At 39.3% G+C, this 25,274-nt stretch overlaps 1 protein-coding gene across 3 annotated transcripts in view; it reads left to right on the plus strand.

Moving 5' to 3' along the window:
* The window catches only part of maml2 (mastermind like transcriptional coactivator 2), a 407,948-nt gene extending 392,465 nt beyond the window's left edge, over positions 1 to 15,483 (plus strand). For all 3 annotated transcript variants that reach the window (XM_069890776.1, XM_069890777.1, XM_069890778.1), the window contains one exon: positions 12,358 to 15,483. In XM_069890776.1, coding sequence (XP_069746877.1) covers positions 12,358 to 13,388 — 1,031 coding nt within the window. In that variant the 3' untranslated portion in view covers positions 13,389 to 15,483. The remainder of the gene's footprint in view (positions 1 to 12,357) is intronic.
* The last annotated feature ends 9,791 nt before the right edge of the window (positions 15,484 to 25,274 follow it).

A 25,274-nucleotide genomic window follows, 5' to 3' on the forward strand; every position in this document is an offset into this window, starting at 1 on the left:
GGCATAATGTAAAATTAATACCTGTAAATTATTGTTTTACTCTGGATCACTGTCAGCCATGACACAGCTGCAGCTTGTCTGTGAGTCATAAAATTATTGGTTTAGGTCCCATTCTAGAGTTTTGAGAACAAAATTCTCCATTGGCATTCCAGTGCAATCCAGAGGGAATGTTCTCTTTTAAAGGAGCCTTCACTTGAGACAATAAACCAAGGCCTGTATTTCCCTCGGCACTGAGGATAAAAGGTTCTTTATAAAGTAGGAGCTGCCACACCTGTCCTTAAACCTATTCCCTTTTCACCATCCAGGGACCAAACCAATATTTACAGGTGAAGCAACAATTAATTTCTTCCAATTTAGTGTACACCATTCAGTGTTCACAATGTGGTGTCTTTCACACTGGAGAAACCAAATGCAGATTGGATGATCACTGTACAGAGCGCCACCATTCAGTCTGCAGGAGTGACACTCAGCTTCTGGTTGGCTGTCACCTGAGTTCACCATCTTATTCCAAATCTGTCCTGTCTTCTGAACCCAAAAACAAGCTTGAGCAACAAAATGTCATCTCCTATCTGGGCAGATTGCAGCCTACTTGCACTTGATATCAAATTCTCCAACTTAGATTATTCTTTCTTTCTGTCTGTATCAGAATTGGCCATTTCTGACTGTCATTATTTTGGCTCATTTTTTTTGAACCAAGTTGTTAAATGAGGCCTGGTTGCCATGTTCCACATCCTTGCTATCAGTGTTACAGATCACATCCAGGTTATGAATGCCTGACTTATGGACACCACTAAATACGAATGAGCTCCTTTAAAAATGTTAAATTCAAATGTTTGATGCACGCAGAAAAAGTTCCCACTCTTAACAATTGTACTTTCTTACCAGTCTTACAGTATGTCCTTTCGATGCTATTCTTTATAATACTATGGAGGTGTGCGCAGTAATTTCTGAGGATTTTGTACCCATGGATAAAATTGACTTAAGGATGTCTGTGAATATTTATTTATCTATCTTTTATATTTATTATTTGTTTCCATGCTGGGATAATTTAATATATGCTACTGTCATTTTTACAAAAAAAGTTCCTGTTTAGCTGCAGCAAGAAAGAATTTTGGTGCGCATTAACTTTGTACAGGTGGATGATCATTAACTTGTCATTATTATTATAAAAATAGAGCCCATTCATGACCCTGGAAGAGACTGTACACAGAAACATAATCTGATCCTTACTGCTATTTCAACTGTTGCATAACTGATTTGGTCTTACCATATCAGAGATTTGGCCTTTGTTTTATCCATCTTTCCAACACCTACTTATTCACTGAAAAAAAAACTTTACCTTTTTGCCTGGTTCAGACAACGAGTCTCAAGGCTGAAATATTAACTGTTCCTCTTTCTAAAGATAGTGCCTGACTGGCTAACCATTTTATGATTTTAGCTTGTATAAAGGCCCACGCTAGTTGAAGTAATAGCATTTTGTTTCACCAAAGTATAACATTTTAAATTTAAGTTCAATGATGACATAAAAATGTAATATTTCAATTTACCTAAACATTGAAAGATAAACTTAAAATGCAAAGTGGACCTTACTACAAATGAATTCTGCTGTTAAAGTCCCCAAACCAACATCCAGCTCATCTTGATAGCATTAGAAACATGTGGTAAAATTATTTGACATGGGGAATGCATTCTTACAGAAAGAGAAGTTTCCACCAATATTCATGGGAATCTTATATGAGAAAATAGGCTAGATAGGAAGTGAGAGGCTCAATAGTTCAATTTTCAAGTTCAAGTTTTTCATCCATCTGACTGTACATATATTACCAGACGAAACAACATTTTTTTGGACAATGAATCATACACATATAATACACAGCACACATTAATCACATATCTCTATAAACATATAATTTAAAATGAGCATATATAATTATTTTGGAATGATTTACTCAGTTAAGAATACTGTTCATCAATTTCCCAACCTGACAGTCCTGGCTTTGATTCTCCTGTACCTCTTTGATGGCAGTGAGTTAGAGATACTAGGTGCTGAATGGAAAGGATCCTTAATAATTCTTTCATCTTATTTAAGCAGGACTCCCAATAAATGGTATTTTCTTGCTCCTGGAGTCATAAAGAGATAAATCACGAAAATAGACACATTAGCCATCCAAATATCCTTCAAAAGTTATCCTAAAGACACATGATGGTTTAAATGCTCTAATCTAGGATAAAAACAAATTGAATGAACTCAGGCAGTATCTGTGGAGGACAGGTGATAGTTAACATTTCTGGTCAAGACCCTGCATCAGGACTGAGAGTGTAGAGAGAAAATAGCACTTTTATACTCACTGTTTTCCTTTCACTCCTTATTCCTAATGCAAGGTGTTGACCCCAATCGTCAACTATCTATTTGTCTCCACAGACACTGCCTGATGCACTGAGTTCATCCAGTGGTTTTTTTTTGCTCCACAGTGATCCAACACTAATCGTATTTTATCCTCAACACATTTCCATCAACTTCCCACCGATATTAGGACTCACCTGCCCAGTAGGAACAATTTATAATGACCAACTGAGGCACCAGCATTCACAATTGCAAAGGAAATGGAACAGCCGGAAGAAACCTGCATTATCACAGGGAGATCATTCAAATTCCACACCGTCAGCACCTGAGGTCAGGTTTTAACCTGGATCACTGGAACAATGATGCAGCATCTTTCCTGCACCACTTCTGCCATCCTAAATAATCACAAAAGACACATTTCCTTTTTAGTCTTTTTTTTTTGACAGTTTGTTGTCTAATCTGACTGAGGCCAAAGATCAGATTGAGGTAACCGGCATGCCTATGTAACATGAAATCCCACTGGGTTTCAATGAGTGACCTTGCAGACTGTTCAGGAAAGCACATTAACATCCTAACTAGTAGCTTTCTGACAGTTTCCTGGCTGCTAAATAATCTGGACAATTTTTATAGCTATGCAGTGTACTGGGAGCTTCTGCAAGAAGATGCATAGTAAATAAGGGTGCGTGCTAGTAGAAAATGGGAAGAGGAATGTGACACTCTTCACAATAAATAGCATAACACAGACATTTAGGGAAAACTGCTGATATACTTAACTATGGTCATTTAATTTATTGCTAGTACACTAATGTTCTCATGATTCTACCACTCACATTTGATCTCCACAGTTAAATTAATTACCTGTATTAGACTTTTCAGAATGAAATATTGTGATCACAATGTCAACTGTGACCTTAGTATTGATTGGTGATAAGTGTGTTATGGCACTGCAATTACCATGGACAAAGTTTCAATTTGTAATTGTTATTCCTCATGTTCAAAACTGATGCATTTTTATAGATATCAAAATTATTTGTCCCAAAAATCTTGAAACGGTAGTACATCTTGCACTGTAGTTCGGACTTTGAGTTGAATCAGTAATTGGGCAGATGAGGAATGAGGCAACAGCGTTAAACTCCCCTTATGTGGTTTTTGACCAAGATCAGTTATTGTTTAATGGATTGGTTAATATAACTGGAATTGCTGAGTACTTGCTTCATTAGAGCTTGAACTGAAAATGCTTGGATGTATTTGTTACATGGTGTACATGTACAATATTTGAAAATTTCCTTTAAATTCTTTAAATTTAGTGACCAAGAGACTGTTGTTATTTGATACAATTAATAATTTTAAGGTGAATATGCATTTTACAGAATGCTGAGCATTTGTAAAAAAAAAACTGAATAAGTTTGAGGCAGAAGTTCTCAGGGAGAAATGGATTTAAGGTTTAATGTTGTTAATTTTAACCTATGTTGGCATGGGTTTCACTTGAATTGGGCTTGGATTAATAAAAATGTATTAGGAGAGTTACAGGCAGTGATTTAAAAAAAAACTTGGGGGGTTGGGGTGGTGAGTTTCAGGTGAAGGGAAATTTAGAGTTAAAGAGAAAAGATAAGGCATAGTGCAAAGTAATGAAATGTGTAATGCTAACCAGATTGTGGCAGGAGTATGTCAGGAAGTTCCTGTACTAATAATATGTGACTTTAACCTTCACTTAGATTGGATAAATCAAATTGACAAAGATAATCTTGGGATTAGTTTCAGAGGAGGTTTTTTTTAACTTTATGTTGTTGGTAGTTTATTTTCCATCTCGAGTGTAATGGGACCCGACTAGTAATGATCACAAAGTAAAGGATCCTCTGCAGGAAGAGTAATAAGAAAATAGAGGTACAAAGACTGCCTAAAGAAATCTCTTGGTGCCTGCCACATTGACCACTGCCAGTGGGCTGATCTCGCCTCAAACCGTGCATCTTGGCGCCTCACAGTTCGGCGGGCAGCAACCTCCTTTGAAGAAGACCGCAGAGCCCACCTCACTGACAAAAGGCAAAGGAGGAAAAACCCAACACCCAACCCCAACCCACCAATTTTCCCCTGCAACCGCTGCAACCGTGTCTGCCTGTCCCGCATCGGACTTGTCGGCCACAAACGAGCCTGCAGCTGACGTGGACATTTCCCCCCTCCATAAATCTTCGTCCGCGAAGCCAAGCCAAAGAAAAAGAAAAGAAGAATTTCACTAGTGAGAAATTTAAGTGTGAAACTATTTTCTTAAATTTAAATAAAGTCAGTGAGAAAGGTACAAAGATAGATTTGTCTAAAATTGATTGGAGAATAGACTAAAAGATAAGATGGTAGATAAGCAACTGTAGACATTTCAGGGCGTATTTCAATATTCTCAACAAGAAGGTATTCCTTTGTGGAATAAAGACAATAAAATGGTTAACTATGAATGGCATTAAGTTGAAAGGAAAAGCATGTGGTGGTAGGTCAGAAGCTTAGGGAACCTTTAGGAGCCAGTGAAGAATCTAAAAAGGTGTAAATAGATTATGAGAGGAGATAATCAAGAAATATGAAAATAGAGTAAGAACCTTGAGCTAAAAGAATAATTGGAACTTTGGATAAGACAGGAACAAGGCAATGGCAGGGACTTATGACACAAAAATCATCCCAATAATTGTGATTAGTTAGGAGACTAAATGAGCGATTTAAAACAGCCACAATTGCTAGAATCAAATGGTTCTCAGGCAAACTAATGGGGATAAAGGCTGGAAAGTCCCATTGACCTCTTTACTTACATGATAGTGGGTGGATTGGTTTGATCTTCCAAAATTCTAAAGATTTTGGAAAGATGCAAACAATTTGGAAAACTGAGAGTGCAATGTCTTTATTCTGGAGAGGAGGTAGATAAATCCAATAAACTTTGGGTCAGTTAACCTGACATCTATAATTGAAAAAAATACCATCCCTTAATAAGAATATAGTGACAAGACAGTTAATCATAATGCAATCAAGCAAAATCATGGTTTTTTGAAAGGGAAATTATGGTTGTCAATTTTTTTGACAATTCTTTTGAGGATATGTAGCGTGCGAGCTAACTAAACGAACAATCGAGGCCAGCAGTCTAGTGCGCTGCCGTTTTCAGGCCTTCAAAGCTCCCACCCCTTAGGCGCCAGAAACTCGTCATCATGGCACAAACACGCTGCCCGCACGCATGCGAGCCCGAGCTTCTGCCACGCGGCACCATCTTTGATGCGGTTGCTCTGTTGACACACACATAACACACAGAGCCAGTTCACCCGACCATCAGGTATGTGCACCCTCCCGGATGTACAAAGCAGGGTATATAAAGGGGAAAAGGGTGATGAAGTGTACTTAATTTCCAGAGGACTTTGTATAGGAGGTTAATTAAATGTAATTGAAGCAAGTGAAATATTAACAATGAATCTTAATAAGAAATAGCTAACTAATAGAAAATTGAGATAAATAGGTAGTTTTCTGGTTTGCAGGTCATAATTTGCAGGGTTCCACAGAGGTCCATTCTGGGTCTTCAAAATCTTTTCTGATTAGGCAACAAAAGTAATGAACTGACAAAAGAAATGGTGTGCACATGTTAAAGGAGTAAGTGAGTGTGTGCGTGCGCGCGCGTGTGTGTATGCATATAGTGAATCCACATTATAACGCGATTGTTAGGGTCCATAAAACCTCATCACGAAAAAGTGAGGCTGTGCTAATTCAGGGTTTCAATAAACCATTGTTGTTACAGTTAAAATTAAAACACAAATTAATTTTTAGCAAACCAGAAATGGCAACAGCAGGAAACCAAGTGTGTGACACTGAATGCTTACAGTGTAACGCTGCTCAGGAGCATGTTGAAGTGCTTTTCGAAGGAGCAAGAATGCCATTTCTGTAGAGAGCACTTGCTATACTTGCCCCGTAGTCGGTCTGAGTAACAAATGGCAGGCAATTCCCGCTTCTGTCGGGAGCCCAACATCCCCGCTCCTGCCGGGATCACTTGCATGCCTAATTTACTCTTGTATAATAATGGACGAGCATCCATGGATTTTGGTATCCATAGTGGGGGTGCTGGGGGGGTGTCCAATTGTCCAATGACATGTCACTTTATATCTGAATTCACGTTAAATTGGGGTGTGTAAAATCAGGGTTTCATTATACATATATATATATATATATATATATAAGCTAACTATTTTAGAATAGATACAGAACACTAAGCAGTATACAAAATACAGAAGGGGAAATTAAAATTGTACTTATCAATCAGTGAATGAATCGATCTCCACCTTGCCGGAGAGAACCTCAAGTTTCCAAGAGACTTTCCTGCATCCTTCCCTTTTCTCTTGGTGCCAGTCGCAATCCAGCCAAAGAGAAGGTTCCTATTTGCACAAGTTGCTTCTTTTTAGATTGTTCAAAAGCTAAAAATTTTATTCCATTGCATTTCCATCCTCCTCAGGTGTTAACTCTTGTAACCCTTGGCCTAGGGACATATGGAAACAACCATCAGGTCTGCAAAAAGGCATCATTCACCAGTATTCAAAGCTGACACTATGTCATGCTGGAATCATTAACTGGTGTAACACACTTCAAGATTCAATTTATTGTAATAGTAATAAAGCAAGGTCATATTACATGAAATTTCTTTTGCCTGCTACAAGGCAGACAGATTCGCCACTGGCAGGAATTGCCTAAGTATCTCTTACAGTCTGACTTATACTTACTCAGAGAGAGAGAAGCAAAAGGGAGTCCTCCCAGAGTCACCAGTTGCTTTCAAATTGCAGCACCCAGGTAGCCCTCCTGGGACCCGAGTACGATAACTGGATTGTGGGTGCAGGATTCACCTTTCAAATTGCAGCCAATCCAGCAATTCAAGGGGGATCCCGCCCCTGCAATGACGTGATGAGTGATGTGTTATGCAGTCAGTTCCTTTTCTGTTTTAAAATTCTCCTAAATGCTCCCCCTTTCCTCCCTCCTCCCCAGCTCCTGCCCATCATTTCTTTCCCCCCAGTGATGTGCTCCTGCCACGAACGGGGTGGGGAGTGGTTGCTGCCATGACATTCTGCTCTGGTTCGCAGTGATGGCTCAATGCGTGAGTGCGGAAGCAATAGCCTTCTTCCTTATCCTCAATCCCCTCACCGCTGGAACTGCTCTGCCAGCGCCAGAGCGCAGTTGCAGCAGCATGGGCGATTATGTGTAAGGAGGGTGGCCATTGTTCCCTCATTGAGCCATTGCCATGAACTATGGTGGCTATGGCACATCGTAGCCCCCCTCAATCGTTGCAGCAGCACATTGCAGGCCCTCACAATTGCGGCAACCTCCCTATCATGGCAGCGGCCCATTGCACCCGCCCCCACCCCCCGCATTCATGCCAGCGGCACTTCAGCCAGAGATTTCCCTGTAATGCACACATGCAAGCGGTGACATCACTAGAGTAACCAAGTTGGCCATTTCCCTTTTAATTCACCGGAGCAGGATGCCTGGGTTAGTTTTACTGGGTCCCTTGCACAGATCCCTCATCCACAGAGCAGCCCCCTCACGAGTCCGCCGCCATGGACGTCATCCCCGCAGATCATCTCCGCTTCTCCCTCTCAGAAGGTGCATGAGCCTTTCATCAGTAGTGGGTAAAATGATAGAATCCATTATTAAGGATGTTATAGACTATCAGAGAAGGGATCGGACAGAGTCATCATCAACAGGTAAATTGTGCTTGACAAATCGATTGGAATTCTTTGAGATGGTGACAGGTAAAATAGATGGGGGAGAGCCAGTGGATGTGGTGTACCTGGATTTCCAAAAGGCCTTTGATAAGGTCCCACATAAACGACTGACATGCAAAATCAAGGTTCATGGGATTGGGGGCAAGGTATTGATGTGGATTGAGAACTGGCTGACAGATAGAAGGCAGAGAGTTGGGATAAACGGCTCATTTTCTGAGTGGCAGGCGGTGACCAGTGGGGTGCCACAGGGATCTGTACTGGGACCTCAGCTGTTCACAATTTACATTAATGATCTGGATGAGGGGATTGGATGTAATATCTCCAAATTTGCAGATGACACTAAGCTAGGAGGGGTTGTGTGCACTGAAGAGGGGGTCAAGATTTGGATAAATTGGGGGACTGGGCAGGTACATGGCAAATGCACTACAATGTGGATAAATGAGAGGTTATCCACTTTGGTAATACAAACCAGAGGGCAGATTACTATTTGAATGCCAATAGATTGGGAGATGGGGAAGTGCAGAGAGACCTAGGGGTTCTTGTACACCAGTCACTGAAGGTGAGCATGCAGGTACAGCAGGCGGTTGAAAAGGCAAATGGTATGTTGGCCTTCATATCAAGAGGGTTTGAGTATAGGAATAAGGATACCTTACTGCAGCTGTACAGAGCCTTGGTGAGAACACACCTGGAGTATTGTGTGCAGTTTTGGTCACCTTATCTAAGGAAGGATGTTCTTGCAATGGAGGGAGTGCAGAGGCGATTCACCAGGCTGATACCTGGAATGGCAGGAATGACTTATGAGGAAAGATTGCGCAATTTGGGATTGTACTCACTGGAGTTTAGAAGATTGAGTGGGATCTCATAGAGACATATAAAATTCTGGCAGGACTGGACAGAATGGATGCAGATGGGATGTTTCCAATGATGGGAAAATCCAGAACCCGGGGCCATGGTTTGTGGATAATAGGCAAACCATTTAGGACCGAGATGAGGAGGAATTTCTTTACCCAGAGGGTGGTGAATCTGTGGAATTCATTGCCATAGAGAGCAGTAGAGGCAGGTTCATTAAATATATTTAAGAGGGAATTAGATATATTTCTTCAATATACGGGAATTAAGGGTTACGGAGAGAAGGCGGGGATGGGGTACTGAACTTTAAGATCAGCCATGATCTCATTGAATGCCGGAACAGGCTCAAAGGGCTGAATGACCTACTCCTGCTCCTAACTTCTATGTTACTATGAGCTTCCAGTCCTCTGGTGTCCTGCTCCAGTCCTCTGCTTCCCTGTAGTCTGCAACCCCTCATGGCTTCTGCCAATTAATAGACGCTGCCATCTTGGACACAGACTCACGGTTAGGGGATTTCAAGTAAAAACCACCGTTGATTCCCCCCAACAGGCTTTTTAAAGCCTGTGCGAAGCCAACAGCAGTCAACTGGGTGGCTGGACCCCGCGGAAACGCTGCATCTCCACTCCCTTGTTCCCCACAGGTCCACACCAACAGCAGTGCTACCATTTTCTAACACATCTCAAGGATAAATCAAATAATCCTTTTATAAAATACTCCTCTTACACACTTAAACTAATTATAATCTATATTAAAAACACAGATGAATTCGCCAGGTAAATTTGCTGACAGCAGGTATCAAAGTTGCCAGACATCAAATTGTTAGAGAAGCTCAGCAGTTCAGACAACATACATGGGTAGAAGTAGTCAGTCAACATTTTGAGTTTGAGCCATTTATGAAGACTAGTGGCAAAACACATTGTGAGCAGGTACAGGGTCTGCAAAGTGTTATCAAAAGGCTAAATAAGTGAGCAAGTATTTTGTAGATGGATCATAGCGTGGGCGAATGTTAGGTTATAACGTGTGGGATTATCCATTTTGGGAGTTAGAGTAAAAAGATGGAACATTCATCACAGAAAATTATTCCACAGATGGTTTTAAGAGTTTTAGTACATGAAACAGAAAAAAGAAGCATGCAAGTAAAGCAAATAATTAGGAAGGGAGGTGGAATATTTTCCTTCATTGTAAATATGAACATTTTTACAATACATATGCAGGACAAGTCTTCATATATAAAATAAGCATTACTGTGACCATAGCTGGATTTTTAGTGTCCTTGTTAAGATTGGGACAAATCTACACACGAGGATGTTCAGAGAGATTTCATCAGATTAATTCAATAATCAGTTTACAAGAAAAGGTTGAATAAGTTGGGCCTGTTTAAATTGAAATTTAGAAGAATGAAAGGTAATCTCATTGAAAAGTATTTGTTTTGGGATGGACACTGAAAGGATGTTTCTCCAAATGGGGATTTTCAAACCAGGAGCATTTGGTTAAATAGTTGCATATTAACGTGGAAATGAGAAGGGACTTCTTTTCTCAGAGGGTTATGAATCTTTGGAATTGTGTGAACTAAAAACCCATGGCATCTGAATTATAGAATATATTCAAGTATGAAGAAGCTAGATATTTGCTCCATGTTAGAAAAAAGCATGCAAGTGGAACAAAGGAGAATTTTTTCTGATGATAAAAGAGGTTCATGCAGTGGTGTAGCCTTCTTCTTGAATATTTTTGTGTTCTTACAAAGAAGTTTGGACCTGAATCATTAACTATTTTTCTCTTACAATGGATGATACCTGACCATCTAAATGTTTCCAACATTTTATGGTTTTAGTTCTTAAGTTCGAGGTGTTTGCCAGTGATTTATGGATGTGTCTAATTTTCCTTCGCATTGATTGTAAAAGCAGCTGTTATGCCACCAGCAGACACATAGATAAACATTGCACTTTTCTCCCAGTTAGTTTCATTAACAATGCAAAGATTTTGGAAGAATATGGTGAATAAAGAAGCAACCTTTCCCTACTTTTAATTTGATTTTTTTTCCCAACAAGGCAATAATATTACCCCACAACCCCTTGACCCAAGATCAACTAACTCAGCACAGACTAAAAATTAAACTTTTTTTGCTTGATCTGAGTAGTTTAATCAATGATAATTATAGGAAGGATATCAACAAGGTAGAATGTGTGCAGAGAAGATTTATGAAAAGGTTGCCTGGGTTTCAGAATCTAGATTACAAAGAAAGATTGAGCAAATTAGGTTTTTATTCTTTGGTGCGTAGAAGGTTGAGAGCAGATTTGATAGAGGTATTTAAGATTATGAGATAGATAGATAGACTTGATGTGGATAGGCTTTTTTCATTGAGAGTAAGAGAGTTTTAAACAAGAGTTCATGAGTTAAGGGGCAAAAATTTAGAAGTACCATGAGGCGGAACTTCTTTGGTCAGAGAGTGGTGGCTGTGTGGAATGTGGTGGCAGGGTCAATGTTGTCATTTAAGGAAAAATTGGATAGGTATATGGATGGGAGGTGAATGAAGGGTTATGGGCAGGGTGCAGGTAGGTGGGGCTAGAGGAGTGTACTTAGTTCGGTGTGGACTAAAAGGGCCAAAATAGCCTGTTTCCGTGCTGTAATTGTTATATGGTCATATGTTTATAAAGGATACCTCCAGTTTTTTTTTTAATGTATAGGGCGAGGCTTCAATTGAAATACTTTCATCAGTAACATAATTAATTTGATCCTTGCATGCTTTGCAATGAAAACGCGTCATGATAGTTCCCATTTCACTCAACTACCCAGACTTCAAATCCGGGATAAAACTTGGTGTCAGATTGCAGGACCTCAAGTTCAAGTTCATTGTCACGTGTACCGAGACTCGGTGATAAAGTTTTCAATGAGATTACCTTTCATACTTCTAAATTTCAATTGAAACAGGCCCAACTTATTCAACCTTTTCTTGTAAACTGATTATTGAATTGATCTGATGAAATCTCTCTGAACATCCTCATGTGTAGATTTGTCCCAATCTTAAAAAGGACACCAAAAATCCAGCTATGGTAGCAAGTAGTTGAGATTGACGTCGCATACATAGTAAAGCATATCGGGTCACAGGATAGAAGTGCAAAGTCACACAGAGAGAGAGAGAGAGAGACAGAGAGAGAGAGAGAGAGATCAAAAGCAACGTAATTCTCACAGAGTAAGAAATCTTGAGTTCAAGTGAAGGCATAGGAAGTTTGACCAGTTGTTGTGCATGAAAGGTGATTTTGGGAGCGACTCACAAAAGGCTGACACGCTTCAGCACCTTCCTTTAAATTTTTTAAATAAATTACCATTGTGCAATTTTAACCATGCAAGACTTCACTGAAATGTCATTTCCTTTGCAGAGTTTAAAAAGATTTTATTTATATTTGAACGCGCATTAAAGAAAATTCATTCATCTTTCAGGTGCTGCATCGGCAATGGGACTGAATACGTCTCAGTCTTTACCAAATTCTGCTCCGAATCACCGTGTGATTCCTCCAACCTCTGGCCTTTTACAAGTGAATTCACCAAGCAACCAAGGACCCAGGATGCCTCCTATATCCGGAACACAAAGTGACAGAGCCATAGGAATGTATGGGAGTGCATCAGCTTCCCAGCAGGCAGCATATACAGTTTCATCTAGTGTTAATCAACTGCAACATCACACAAGCCAAAGTCAAATGGGAATGGCCCAGAACAATGTAATGATACAAAGGCAACCAACATTAGGTCAAGGGACAATGTCTGGATTTGGCACTGCATCTGTTGGAAGTTCTGCCATTTCTCAGCAACCGATGAGACCAGTTTTGAACCATATAAGCACCAGTATGTCTGCTCAGACACAAAGACTAACAAATATGATGACCAATTCCGGTTTGGCACCACAAAACTGGACATCCCAGGGGGTGCAGGTGACTCCAAAACAGGCACAAATTGGACCTAACATAAGATTCTCTAATAACTCTCTTTTCCCAAATCAGTCGATGCAACCTAATATGTCCAATCAACACTTTGCTCAGCGGGGCATGGCTCCACCAAACCAGATAGCTCCAGGAGTTCAGATGCGACCTTTGGCACAAATGAACCAAGCCATGAGTGGACAGACAATTGGCTCACTGAGTGGGTCAACTCCAAGAGCTAATCAGCCAAGACCTCAACCACAAGCTATGGCTGTAATGAACCAATCAGCAGCAAGCATTGCTGTGATAAGCCAGGCACCTTCAGTGCAAACCTTGCCTACAACCAATTTTCCTTCCACGAACCAACCCCCTAGAAGTTACCAGGGAACAAATCATAACAGTGACTTGGCATTTGACTTTCTCAGCCAACAAGGTGACAATGCCCTGTCAGGACTCAGCAGTGACCCTGATTTCTTTGAATCACTGATAAAAAGTGGCAATGATGACTGGATGAAGGACTTAAATCTCGATGAAATTTTGGGACAGCATTCGTGAAAAAGCCAGAGGATTGTAAATGTTATCCATCTGTTGGATAGGTACTGATGGACAAAATTCATCTGTGCCTACAGCCAGCTGACAAGGAACCTCACAGTAAATCGCAGGTGTGCACATTTGTGCCCGATTAGATATAGGTTGCCCAATGGATAACAGTTAAAAACATACCATTATATTGTTTCCACCACATGTACATTATTGGGCTCAAAATGCATAGATTTTATGTGCTTAGTAAAAAGAAGTTTTGTAAAATATGTTTTTTACTGAAAATCATATTCTCTGAAAGAAGATTATATTTATACTTTTTTTCCTGAAAAAGTTCTGTGAGTCATTGTAGTGCAACATTTTGACTTACTAAAATTAAATTGTACATGTTTGTATTCTGTCATAGTTTTAAATTGACTTACATGTTAGATCAGCAGTCTACTTATTACCAGTTTCAAATGCATACAGTAGTTTGCTTTTAAAGTGTAGTTATTGTTTTATAAATGACCTGTTCTACTTTCATTGATTTTGTTACAGTCCCAACGGAGTACTTTATCTTCACTTACATTACATTTATTCATTGTGAACTTCTGTGGCAAACCTTCGAAAACTATTAGTTTTATTGATAAACAGCAATATCATTCAGCCATTTCAGCTTCTTTGTAAGTAAACACATGATTGTCGTGTCACTGTATGTTTCCATTTTATCATGAAGAAAAAAAGAGTGTTTGCCAACTCTGAACATGTATCAGCCAGAACAATTCTAAAATATTCACACGTGCAGAGCATAGCATTTACCAGTATAAAAATTAACCTTTAAACCTCCATATACAAACTTGGATGGAAGGCAACATTTAGTCTGCCTGCTACACTTTGAGCTTCTTCGACTTTTGGTGTGGCCTTGTATGGCGGAACCCAGCTGGGAAATCCACATTCCTTAAGATTTGCATTTAAACAGTGCACCTCCAAAGAACCAACTCATATTGCTTATTCGTAGACTGCTTTCCAAGTTAAAGCTCATTGTAGATGGAAGACACATTGGACCAGAACAATCAATTGCTCAGAATCAGTAGTTCTACAGATCTATAACATTTTTATAACTTCAAGGCTAACTTCTGATAAAATATTGGTAATGGTACTGGTGCAAATTCATCCAATAAATATGTTTCAATTCAACTTGTGTATTTTCAGGGACATTATAATTATTTGTTAACAGGATTTTCCATTCCCAAATGACAATTTAACCATCAGAAATAATTAGATGTGTAAGGAAAAATAGTGCTACAACACCAAATTGAATATCCATCATTTAAGAAGTTTTGTGACCTGTCAACTTGCAAAGGTCAACCAAAAAATTAATTAGGTTTGGTAATGAGGCAGACTTTTTGACATCCAGGTTATAACGTTAGATCTCACAAGACTTAGCAGATATTGTTGCTGCATAAGGGCAGTGCTGGCTTTTGATCTGGCACTGGATGGAACCCATGGCATTCGCTGCCACCAATCTAGCCACGATGGTAATGCATTTCATGAATTAAGCAATTGCTTATCCAATCAATGTATGTTAAATATTTTTGATATCTTGTAGATGACAAATAGATGGAAAACAAAGAATTGTCATTTTTGTTCTACATTTTTCAGTACCCGAATGGAGTGAATAGCATAAATAAAACTACTCTCTGCATATTGAGACTAAATTAGCTAAGACCTGAGCACTTCATTTTTGGAGCAGGCTGAAAATAAATAGGATCATCTAATCATTCAGTATTGTCAGGAATGTATGCATATATGTGAATTGTATATGAGTTTTTGTTTTGAGTTAGCATTTAACCCTGGCAACCAGCAAATCTTTCTTCATTTTCAGCTAGTGGTTTTTAATGATGATGATATTTTTAGTTCATGCCTCAAAGTTGACTTGCAAACTGAAACAATCAATGAAAATGACAGAACCAAGTCCTTTAGATTCGCAGACCATGAAAAATGGTACTTTTGTATAATAGATTTTGTAAAAGTTCTATTGAAACAATATTATTATACTGCATTTTGTATTTTATTGTAATATGGTATCTTTCTTGAAGTATTTCCAAATACACTACTGCAGATGCAACAATTTGTCAAAAAATTGCAGTGATTTATTTGTTGTTTAAATTAAACAACAAACTTTTACTGGCTACATCACATATTCAACGAGCTTAACATCATCCAAAGTAACTACAACTCAATTTTTATCATTCAAGAAAATTGCAGAACATTTTAAATTATGCTCCCCCCCCCACCCCATCCCACCCAGATTTGACCCCTTCAGTTAGCACACTTCAGCTGGGGGAATATCAAGACTGGAACAACTTGAGTTCCAGTACTCAGGGCAGCGAACATAAATGAGTCATGATTTATTTATTTTTTTGTCATTTGGTATAAACTCAAGACCAGGTATAAATGTGTTGCTTTTCATATCAGCAAAGGTGGCTCAAATTGGAATTCAGTTCTGCAGGCTCCACTGAAATGACAGCCTCACCACAATTTTTTTTTTCATATTTGAATTTCATAACCACTGGAAACCGCCATCTGTCTTGGCCCATCCTTTTAAAATGTTAAACATCTCTTGTACTGAATAATATTGTATTGCAATGAGATCACAAATTTCTGGACATTCTTCAGATCTTCATTTCTGTACAATAAAAGGCTTCCATGAGCATCTAAATTGTAGTCTCCTGAAGCCTCAATTACTCTTTGGAATTAAATCCAAAATCCTGGACTGAACTTTAGGGATTTACCTAATCTCATAAACTAAATGTTGGCACATTGGATTGCATTTAGTTTTACTCCTTTATTAATCCAAAATACAGACTTTAATGTCTTGTCAAGCTATATCTACAAATTGCTCTCTTCACAACTGTCAACTTTTTTCAGAAAATGAATTATTGGTGATTTATTTTTTTACCAAAATTTAACAACTCACTGTTTTCATTCTGTTTTGCCTTTTAACCATCCCCCTACCTGAATCTTACCAAACCCCTCTTCCAGGTTTGGTTTGAATTTCTTAAAAATTAAATGCATGTATAATTTTATGGGATTCAGCATTATTCCTCTTGCTAAGATCATGAAAATCTTTTATGAGATTCTGCATTATTCCTCTTTCAAGATCATGAAAAGCAAAAGCAAGCCTTTCAGCCCCTCATTATTGCACACTATTCAATAAGACAGAGACTGCTCTTTTACCTTGATGGAACTTTTCTGTCCTGATTATATACCACTTGATTCCAAAAATATCCACAATTTTATCCAAATCCACCCAGAATATACTCAGCCATTGTTCGAAGAATGAATGGATTTCTCATCTTAGTCTTGAAAAGATGACTCATATTTTGTAAATGTTATTTTAAAACAATGTTATTATCAGGCTCATTTTGCTTAATCTTCCCTCACAGGATAAAATCTCTATCTCAGGAATGAATCTGGCAAACCTTGGTCTTTCATATATAAATCCTTCCTTCAATAGGAAAACCAGTCTTGCAGTTTCAGCAGGGCTCCATATAATTGCAGTTTTTACTCTTGACATATGGTGGTTACACAAGAAGGAAACAGGCTATTATCTCCTTATCTCCTCCAACTTGCTGAGCTGGTTTGGGACAAAATCATTTTTTCCTTTATTTTCCCCTTTGATCCACAGTTTAAAATTTGTAATCAGAAAATTCATGTAATTAAAGTACACACTTGGTTTGACCATGTAGAATCTACAGCACTTTTTTATACATAGTCCCCTCATTTCAGGACGTTATAATGTTTGGCATTTGGCTTCACTGATGTTTGTGAGTACTCAGATATGTTTGATTCATTGATTTAGGTTTACTTCTAAGCTTTTGATCATGTTTGGAGTCTGTACTTGCCATTTTTCTACATGAGGACCAGAGATGTGCCAATGAAAGTCAAAAAAGCCATTATGAGGTTGAAAAATAAGAATAAAACAGTAAGCTGCATTGCCCAAGCCTTAGGATTACCAAAGTCAACAGGTTGAAACATCATTAATAAGAAAGAGCCTACTGTTATGCTCAGTGATCACAAAGGGGCTGGTATTCCAAGGAAGACCTCCACTGCTGATAACAGAAATCATCAAATCCCCTAATGTACGTCCAACAGATCAGAAACACTCTTCAGGAGGCAGGTGTGGACATGTCAATGACTACTGTCCCCAGAAGACTTCACCAAAGGATAACAGAGGCTATGCTAAAAGATGCAAACCACTAGTCAGCCACAGAAAGGATGGGCAGATTACAGTTTGCCTAGAAGTATTTCAAAGAAAAGGATCTTGTGGACAGATGAGACCAAGGTTAACCTGTATCAGAGTGATGGTAAGAGCAAAGTGTGGAGGCGTAAACAAACTGCCCAAGATCCAAAGCAGACCACCTTTCCCATGGTTCCATCACGAAGTGAATTCTTCCATCACCAGCAGAAGAGGTAATCTCTTTGTGATTACTGAGCCCACCTATATGCTTTCTCTTTTTAATACAGTTGATTTTGGTCATCCTTACTGTCATATTCTTGTTTTTCAGGTTCATAATGGTTTCTTTGACTTTCATTGGCACAACTCTGGTCTTCATGAAGAAAAATGGCAACTGCATACTCCAAAGGTAATCAGAAGCAATTAAACATACCTGAGTATTCACAAACACCTGTGAAGCTAAATGTCCCATATATTATTTTGCCCTGAAATGAGGGGACTATGTATAAAAAGTGCTGTGATTTCAACTTGGTCAAACTAATATGTACTGGATCCAAATAACCTTGAGCAAAATCTGGAATGTACACTTTAATCACACGTGAATTTTCTGATTACAAATTTAAAACTCTGGAGCATAGGAGCAAATAAAGGAAAAAAAAAATGGTTTTGTCCCAAACATTATGGAGAACACTGTATATATGCCTCCATTTGTCCTGGGTCTTTCTAAACTCTTTTATTCATGTACACATATCTTTGAAATATCTTTCTTCATTATAATGTGAATGTGCCAAAAGTAAACCAGGAAATTACAGGCCGGTGAACCTAACATCTGTAGTAGGTAAATTATTGGAGGGTGTTCTGAGAGATCAAGTATACAAGTATTTGGACAACCAAGGGGTGATTAAGGATAGTCAGCATGGTAGGTCATGTTTAACATATCTTGTAAAGTTTTTTGAGGAGGTCACTAAGAAAGTAGATGAAGGAAAGGCTGTGGATGTGGTCTACATGGACTTTAGTAAGGCCTTTTTCAAGGTCCTACATAGGAGGTAAGTTCAGAAGGTGGAAAGGAGGTAATCAAGGAGAGGTTGTAAACTGAATTTGAAATTGGCTGTGGGGGAGAAAGCAGAGAGTGGTCGTGGGTGATTTCTTCTCAGACTGGAGCCTGTGATTAGTGGTTTGGATGCTGAGACCATTGTTGTTTGTTGTCTATTGTTTGTGGTCTCTATCAATGATCTGGATGATAATGTAAATTGGATCAGCAAGTTTGCTGATGACACTAAATTTGGAGGTGTGTGGACAGCGAGGAAGGCTTTCAAAGCTTGCAGAGGGATCTGAACCAATTATAAAAATGGGACAGAAAATGGCAGATGGAATTTAATGCAGACAAGGTAGGAGATACACAGTAAATGGTAGGGCACTGACGAATGCAGAGGAACAAAGGGATCTTGGAATAAAGGTAAATAATTCCCTGAAAGTGCCATCACAAGTAGACAGGGTTGTGAAGAAAACTTTTGGCCTCTTGGCCTTCATAAATCAAAGTTCTGAGTACAATAGTCGTATGTTATGGTGAAGTTGTATAAGACATTGGTGAGGCCAAATTTGAGTATTGTGTGCAGTCTGGTTGCTAAACTACAGGAAGGATATCAGTAAGATTGAAAGAGTGCAGAGAAGTCTTATTAGGATGTTGCCGGGTCTTCAGAACTTAAGTTATAGGGAAAGATTAAACAGGTTAGGACTCTATTCCTTGGAGCGTAGAAAAATGAGGGAGATTTGATAGAGGTTTACAAAATAATAAGAGGGATTAGACAGAGTAACTGTGAGTAATTGCTTTCCACTTAGATTAGGAGAGATAAATACAAGAGGACATGGCTTTAGAGTGAAAGGAGAAAGGTTTATGGTGAACATTAGGGAGAACAACTTCTTCAGAGAGTTGTGGGAGTGTGGAAGGAGCTGTCATCTGACATGGTCAATGCGGGCTCACTCTTAAGTTTAAAGAATAAATTGGATAGATACATGAATTGGAGAGGTCTGGAATGTTATGGGGACTAGAAGGGACAGTGGGACTAGCGGAATGATATTTTGGCACAGACTAGAAGGGCCAAATGGCCTGTTTTCTGTGCTGCAGTGTTCTATAGTTCTATGTTGTAATCGCACCCACCTCTACCACTGCCTCAGGCAGATCATTTCATGTATCCATCAGTCTCTGTGTAGACAAACCTGTCCCTCTAGTCCTCTTTAAACCTTTTCCTTCTTCACTTAAACCTTTGTCCTCTAGTTTAGACTACTCTAACCTGGGAAAAAGACAATGACCATCCACCTTATCTATGACCTTTCACAGAGAGTTTCCTTCACTCCAGGAAAATATTTCTAGCATATCTTCTTCCCAAGATCTCCAGTGCTAGCAACATTCTTGTGAATCTTTTCTTCACCTTTCTATCTTAATCCCATCAATCTGACAGTATGGTAGCCAGTACTCCAAGTGATTTTTCACTGGGGCACCCTGATCCTTCTGAATACAAAATTTGCAATCACTCAACATTTAGAAACTACTTTTCCATCTTTTTACCATCCAAGTGAATGACTATTTTGTTCATATTATATCCTATTTACTTGACCCTCACCAACATCTCATACTGCTGTTACATGCCATACTAACTTTTGTAGTCAATGACTTGACCAATGAAGACAGCATCTTCATCTCATGGTCCACCTGTGTCACCACTTCCAGGGAACTTTGTACTTGTACACTTTGGGATTTCTGTTTTACAACACTTCCCAGGGTCCTATTCATTGTGTATATCCTCCCCTGATTAAACTTCCCAAAATGCCTCACTTTTTACTTGTCTGAATTAAATTGCATCTCCTATTCCTTGGCCTACTTTCCCAGTTGATCTCCATCCTAATATAACTTTAGACAAACTTTTTCAATGTCCACTACACAACCGATTTTGGTGTCATATGCAAACTTATTAGCCATGCTAACTACATTCTCATCCAAGTCACTATTATAAATTACAAACAACAGGGCACACAGCACTAATTCCTGAGGTACACCACTGGTCACAGGCCTCCAATCTGAAAAAAAAACTACCCACCACCACCACCACCACCCTCTGATTCCTTTCCCTGAACCAATTTTGTATTCAATTGGCACGTTCATCTTGGATCATGTGACCTAACCTTGCGGACTAGCATACCATGGGCAAACCTGTCAAAGGCCTGATAAAGTCTATGTAGACTTGCCCTACCTTGTCAATCCTCTTGGTCATCTCTACAAAAAAGTGGAATCAAATTTGTAGACAGATTACCACGTACTCGGGCATGCAGACTATCCTGAATCAGTTCTTGTACTTTTGCAAGGCTGGCTTTGCTTTTGTCTTTGCATTTGCTTTCCTAATTGCTTGTAGTACCTCCATGTTCATTTTCAGTGATTTGTTTACAAGGGCACTCAGATCCACCTGAATACAGAACTTGCAATCTCTCACCATTTAAAATGACTTTTCCACCTTTTTTTCTACCTAAATGAATGACCTTTTTTGTTACATATTATATTTTTTATTTGCATGACCCAGCCCCCCTTTTCACTCACTCTGTCTTTATCTGACCTGCAGCTTTGATTCATCAGGTACTGTGAATGTAATTCACTTGGTCTACTCATCTAGACCATTAATATATATTATGAATACCTAGTACATCAGCACTGATTCCTGTCCATTCCAATAACCAAATGCTTTCAACTGAATAAATATATTTATTTCTATTCTAGGTTTTTTGTCTACTATCAGACTCTCAGTCCACTCCAGTATATTATCCCACAGTTCCACATTCCATTCCACGTGCCCAAATTCTGTTTTATGTACTATTAGGATATTCACTTTGGGACTCACCTACTCTTTTGTTTTATCCTCTATCAAATCTGATGCTGAATACTGATTCACTGTTTACATTTTTTTTAAATAATTTGCAAAGGTTTATCCTTTCTACCTATTCACTTTTCATTTAGGTTATCAAAAGATAAAAATCCATTCCTGGCCAGTATTCAGCCTCTAAAAATCATCCTATTGATTTCATTACATAGTGAATTTCTGGGCAAAGATATTTTTTCATCATGTCTGTTCTCAGTTTTACATATCCTACCATAAGCTTTTTAAATATCTCACTCTTTTATTCTCATCCTTCTAGGTTTTTATCTAAATTATAACTAGTTTTTAAATTCTGTTCAGATGAAGCATTCCAAAAAAATGTCTTTTCATTAAACTATATATATTCTGCACATTTGACATTACCCTTTGAAATATCCTATTGTTTGGTGCACAATTCTTGTAATAGTTTTATTTTCATCCCATTCTTGCCATGTTAAAATAGAATACTCATCCAATCTGGTCTTCTCGTTATTCTACAGATTTTTGTTTTCTTTTCTGCGTTTACTTTAAACTTTTTATTGCATGTTCACTGTGTTCATTTTAGCTGTCCAATTTATTTCATTTTATACAAACAGATCTGGAATTACTGTTAGAATCCTCCAGTGTGTTTGTGTTGGCCATGGTTACTAATTATAATAATATGTTTCTGTTTCATTGGTAATCTATGTAATTACTGATGGTCTCTGCTCCCTCTTTTAAATTAAACGATAATTATGAGAACAGATTAATGTATCATGAGTAAGTATCAATTAACAATGTAAATGGGTGTGGTTCTGAGGTGACAAAGCCAAGCAGTAACTTGCAGCAAAATTCATTAAAGATTTGCTATCTATGTGTGTGCATTAGCTGCGCACACTTTATGACATGGTCATCCTTTAATAAAAGGATATCTGTGTTCTGATATGTCATAAAGTGTATGTGTGTGTGTGTGTGGCTAATGCTCACTAGAAGTATGCAAACAGGTACATTATGCATTCAAGCAGTGTGTCGTGCTTTTGCCAGTTAGGAGCCTACAATATGCCTTCTTTTAATCTCACACACCTAAATGTGCTTCAGCATCTGGATAGTCTCTTGTGCAATGAAATTGAAAGGGATCATCAACCACATACAAATTAGGTGATTATTGATTTCTACTGGCAGCTTCCAAGGCCCTGCCATTGTATCTTTTACACATACAGCATGGTATGGCCCATGAGCCTGTGTGGCCCATTAACAGACAATTGACCTACAACCCCAGTACATTTTTTGAACAGTGGGAGGAAATTGGAGCACTCAGAGGAAACCCACAGACACAGGGAGAACGTACAAACTCCTTACAGACAGCGCAGGATTCAAACCCTAGTCCTGATTATTGGCGCTGTAACAGCATTGTGCTAACTGCTACGCTAACTGTGCCACTGTATGGCACTGTCCAAAGATTTTAAAGTTGTTTTAAATCAACATGGAATGATGTGAAAGGTGCTGGTCCAAAACTAGTTAGGAAAGTGACTTGTAAGATTGACCACGGAATTCTCAAAAGAGTATACACCTGTTGAGTTGGCAATTTTAGTGCAATGTAAGCTATTCAGTTGGAAAATGAGAAAATAGTATTTTCAAATGGTGTAAACTGAGGTCCTCCATCAGCCAGCTCCCCACCATGACTACCAGCCCCCCCACATCTCCATCGGGCACACAAAACTCAAAACGGTCAACCAGTTTACCTATTTCGGCTGCACCATTTCATCAGATGCAAGGATCAACATTGAGATAGACAACAGACTCGCCAAGGCAAATAACGCCTTTGGAAGACTACACAAAAGAGTCTGGAAAAACAACCAACTGAAAAACCTCACAAAGATAAGTGTATACAGAGCCGTTGTCATACCCACACTCCTGTTCGGCTCCGAATCATGGGTCCTCTACCGGCATCACCTACGGCTCCTAGAACGCTTCCACCAGCGTTGTCTCCGCTCCATCCTCAACATCCATTGGAGCGCTTTCATCCCTAACGTCGAAGTACTCGAGATGGCAGAGGTCGACAGCATCGAGTCCACGCTGCTGAAGATCCAGCTGCGCTGGGTGGGTCACGTCTCCAGAATGGAGGACCATCGCCTTCCCAAGATCGTGTTATATGGCGAGCTCTCCACTGGCCACCGTGACAGAGGTGCACCAAAGAAAAGGTACAAGGACTGCCTAAAGAAATCTCTTGGTGCCTGCCACATTGTCCACCGCCAGTGGGCTGATATCGCCTCAAACCGTGCATCTTGGCGCCTCACAGTTTGGCGGGCAGCAACCTCCTTTGAAGAAGACCGCAGAGCCCACCTCACTGACAAAAGGCAAAGGAGGAAAATCCCAACACCCAACCCCAACCAACCAATTTCCCCCTGCAGCCGCTGCAACCGTGTCTGCCTGTCCCGCATCGGACTTGTCAGCCACAAACGAGCCTGCAGCTGACGTGGTCTTTTACCCCCTCCATAAATCTTCGTCCGCGAAGCCAAGCCAAAGAAAGAAGAAAATGAGTAAGGCCTTTAGTGAGAGCACATCTAGAACACCAAGCAGAATCTTCTGACAACACACAAGAGGCTCAAGCTTCCCAGTTTCACACTATTAACATTGCACTTCTTCCAGCTACTCAGTCCACAGTTGGAAAGGCCAGCCTTCACCTGATTGCCGAGGCCTGCACCATAAAGAGCCTTCCACACCAAGAAAACTCTGGTTGGCCTTAACTGTCTGAAAGATCCCATCTTCGGGTTGTCAAGCAACTGATAAATTGGACTCTCAATCCAGACTGTGGCCCAGAAAAAAGCAGTATAGAATGGCTCAACTCACTACCACAAGCTCAGCAGTGCAAGCAAGTGTGCTTCCTTCAAATCCAAGCATTCTTTGGCATCAACGCAAATGAAAATTATTTTAGTTACCTTTCTAGTGGCATGGCAATAGCTGAGTAACCAGAGATTTATTGAGTATTGCTGTTCATTGCTGTTACAAAATGTATGATATAGACCCCAAGAGATACCTGGCAATGTGAACAACATTGATTAGTGCTTCTAAGAGTTGGATGAAACTAATCTTTGTTAATAGATTTAACACAGTGTGTTATGAATCCAGAGGACCCCAAAACCCAGCAGTAATAGAAATTCTCCAAGACAATGGTTACTTAAATAAAAGTTGTTTTTAATTTTCTTTAAACATAATTACAGGATCAATCTTTAACTTATTACTATTAACTTAACAAACTTGCTTAACCCCCTTCTAATTCTAAATGCACGTGTATATAATGTGGATATGTTCAGAAAAGTTCTCTGTTTCACTGTCCAATCATTCACTTTTCACTTCTCCAAGTTCACCGATATCAGGCAATTCTCGTACTGTGCACAGAATTCAACATTTATAATTTCCACCAGGCTCTGGTGCTTAAAGTTAAATGATTACCACTCAGGAAGGTTCTTGTTGGTTTCAGAGAGAAATTTGTTGCTCATTGGACACACACAAAATGATTTTCTCCAATCAGTCACTTCATTGTCTTGCTGAAGAAACATGCCCCATCATGGGTTTTCCAAATGATAACCTCTTCTTCCAGGTCACCACAGAGTTCCTCTTATTTCCCTTATTTCAGGAGAAATACTCCAGCCAGCCATTTCCTCTTGTAAGGACTACAAGGATTTTTAAGAAGCTGAAATTAGAAGTCACAACCCATCTTCAAAATGGGGTTTTTCAACAAGCCAGCCAGCATGCCACTTTGCAGCCTGTTCTGCTACTGCAGAACTGACCTCTCTCTCT

The sequence above is a fragment of the Narcine bancroftii genome, chromosome 7, assembly GCF_036971445.1.
Source record: "Narcine bancroftii isolate sNarBan1 chromosome 7, sNarBan1.hap1, whole genome shotgun sequence".
In the NCBI taxonomy this organism is placed as follows: domain Eukaryota; kingdom Metazoa; phylum Chordata; class Chondrichthyes; order Torpediniformes; family Narcinidae; genus Narcine; species Narcine bancroftii.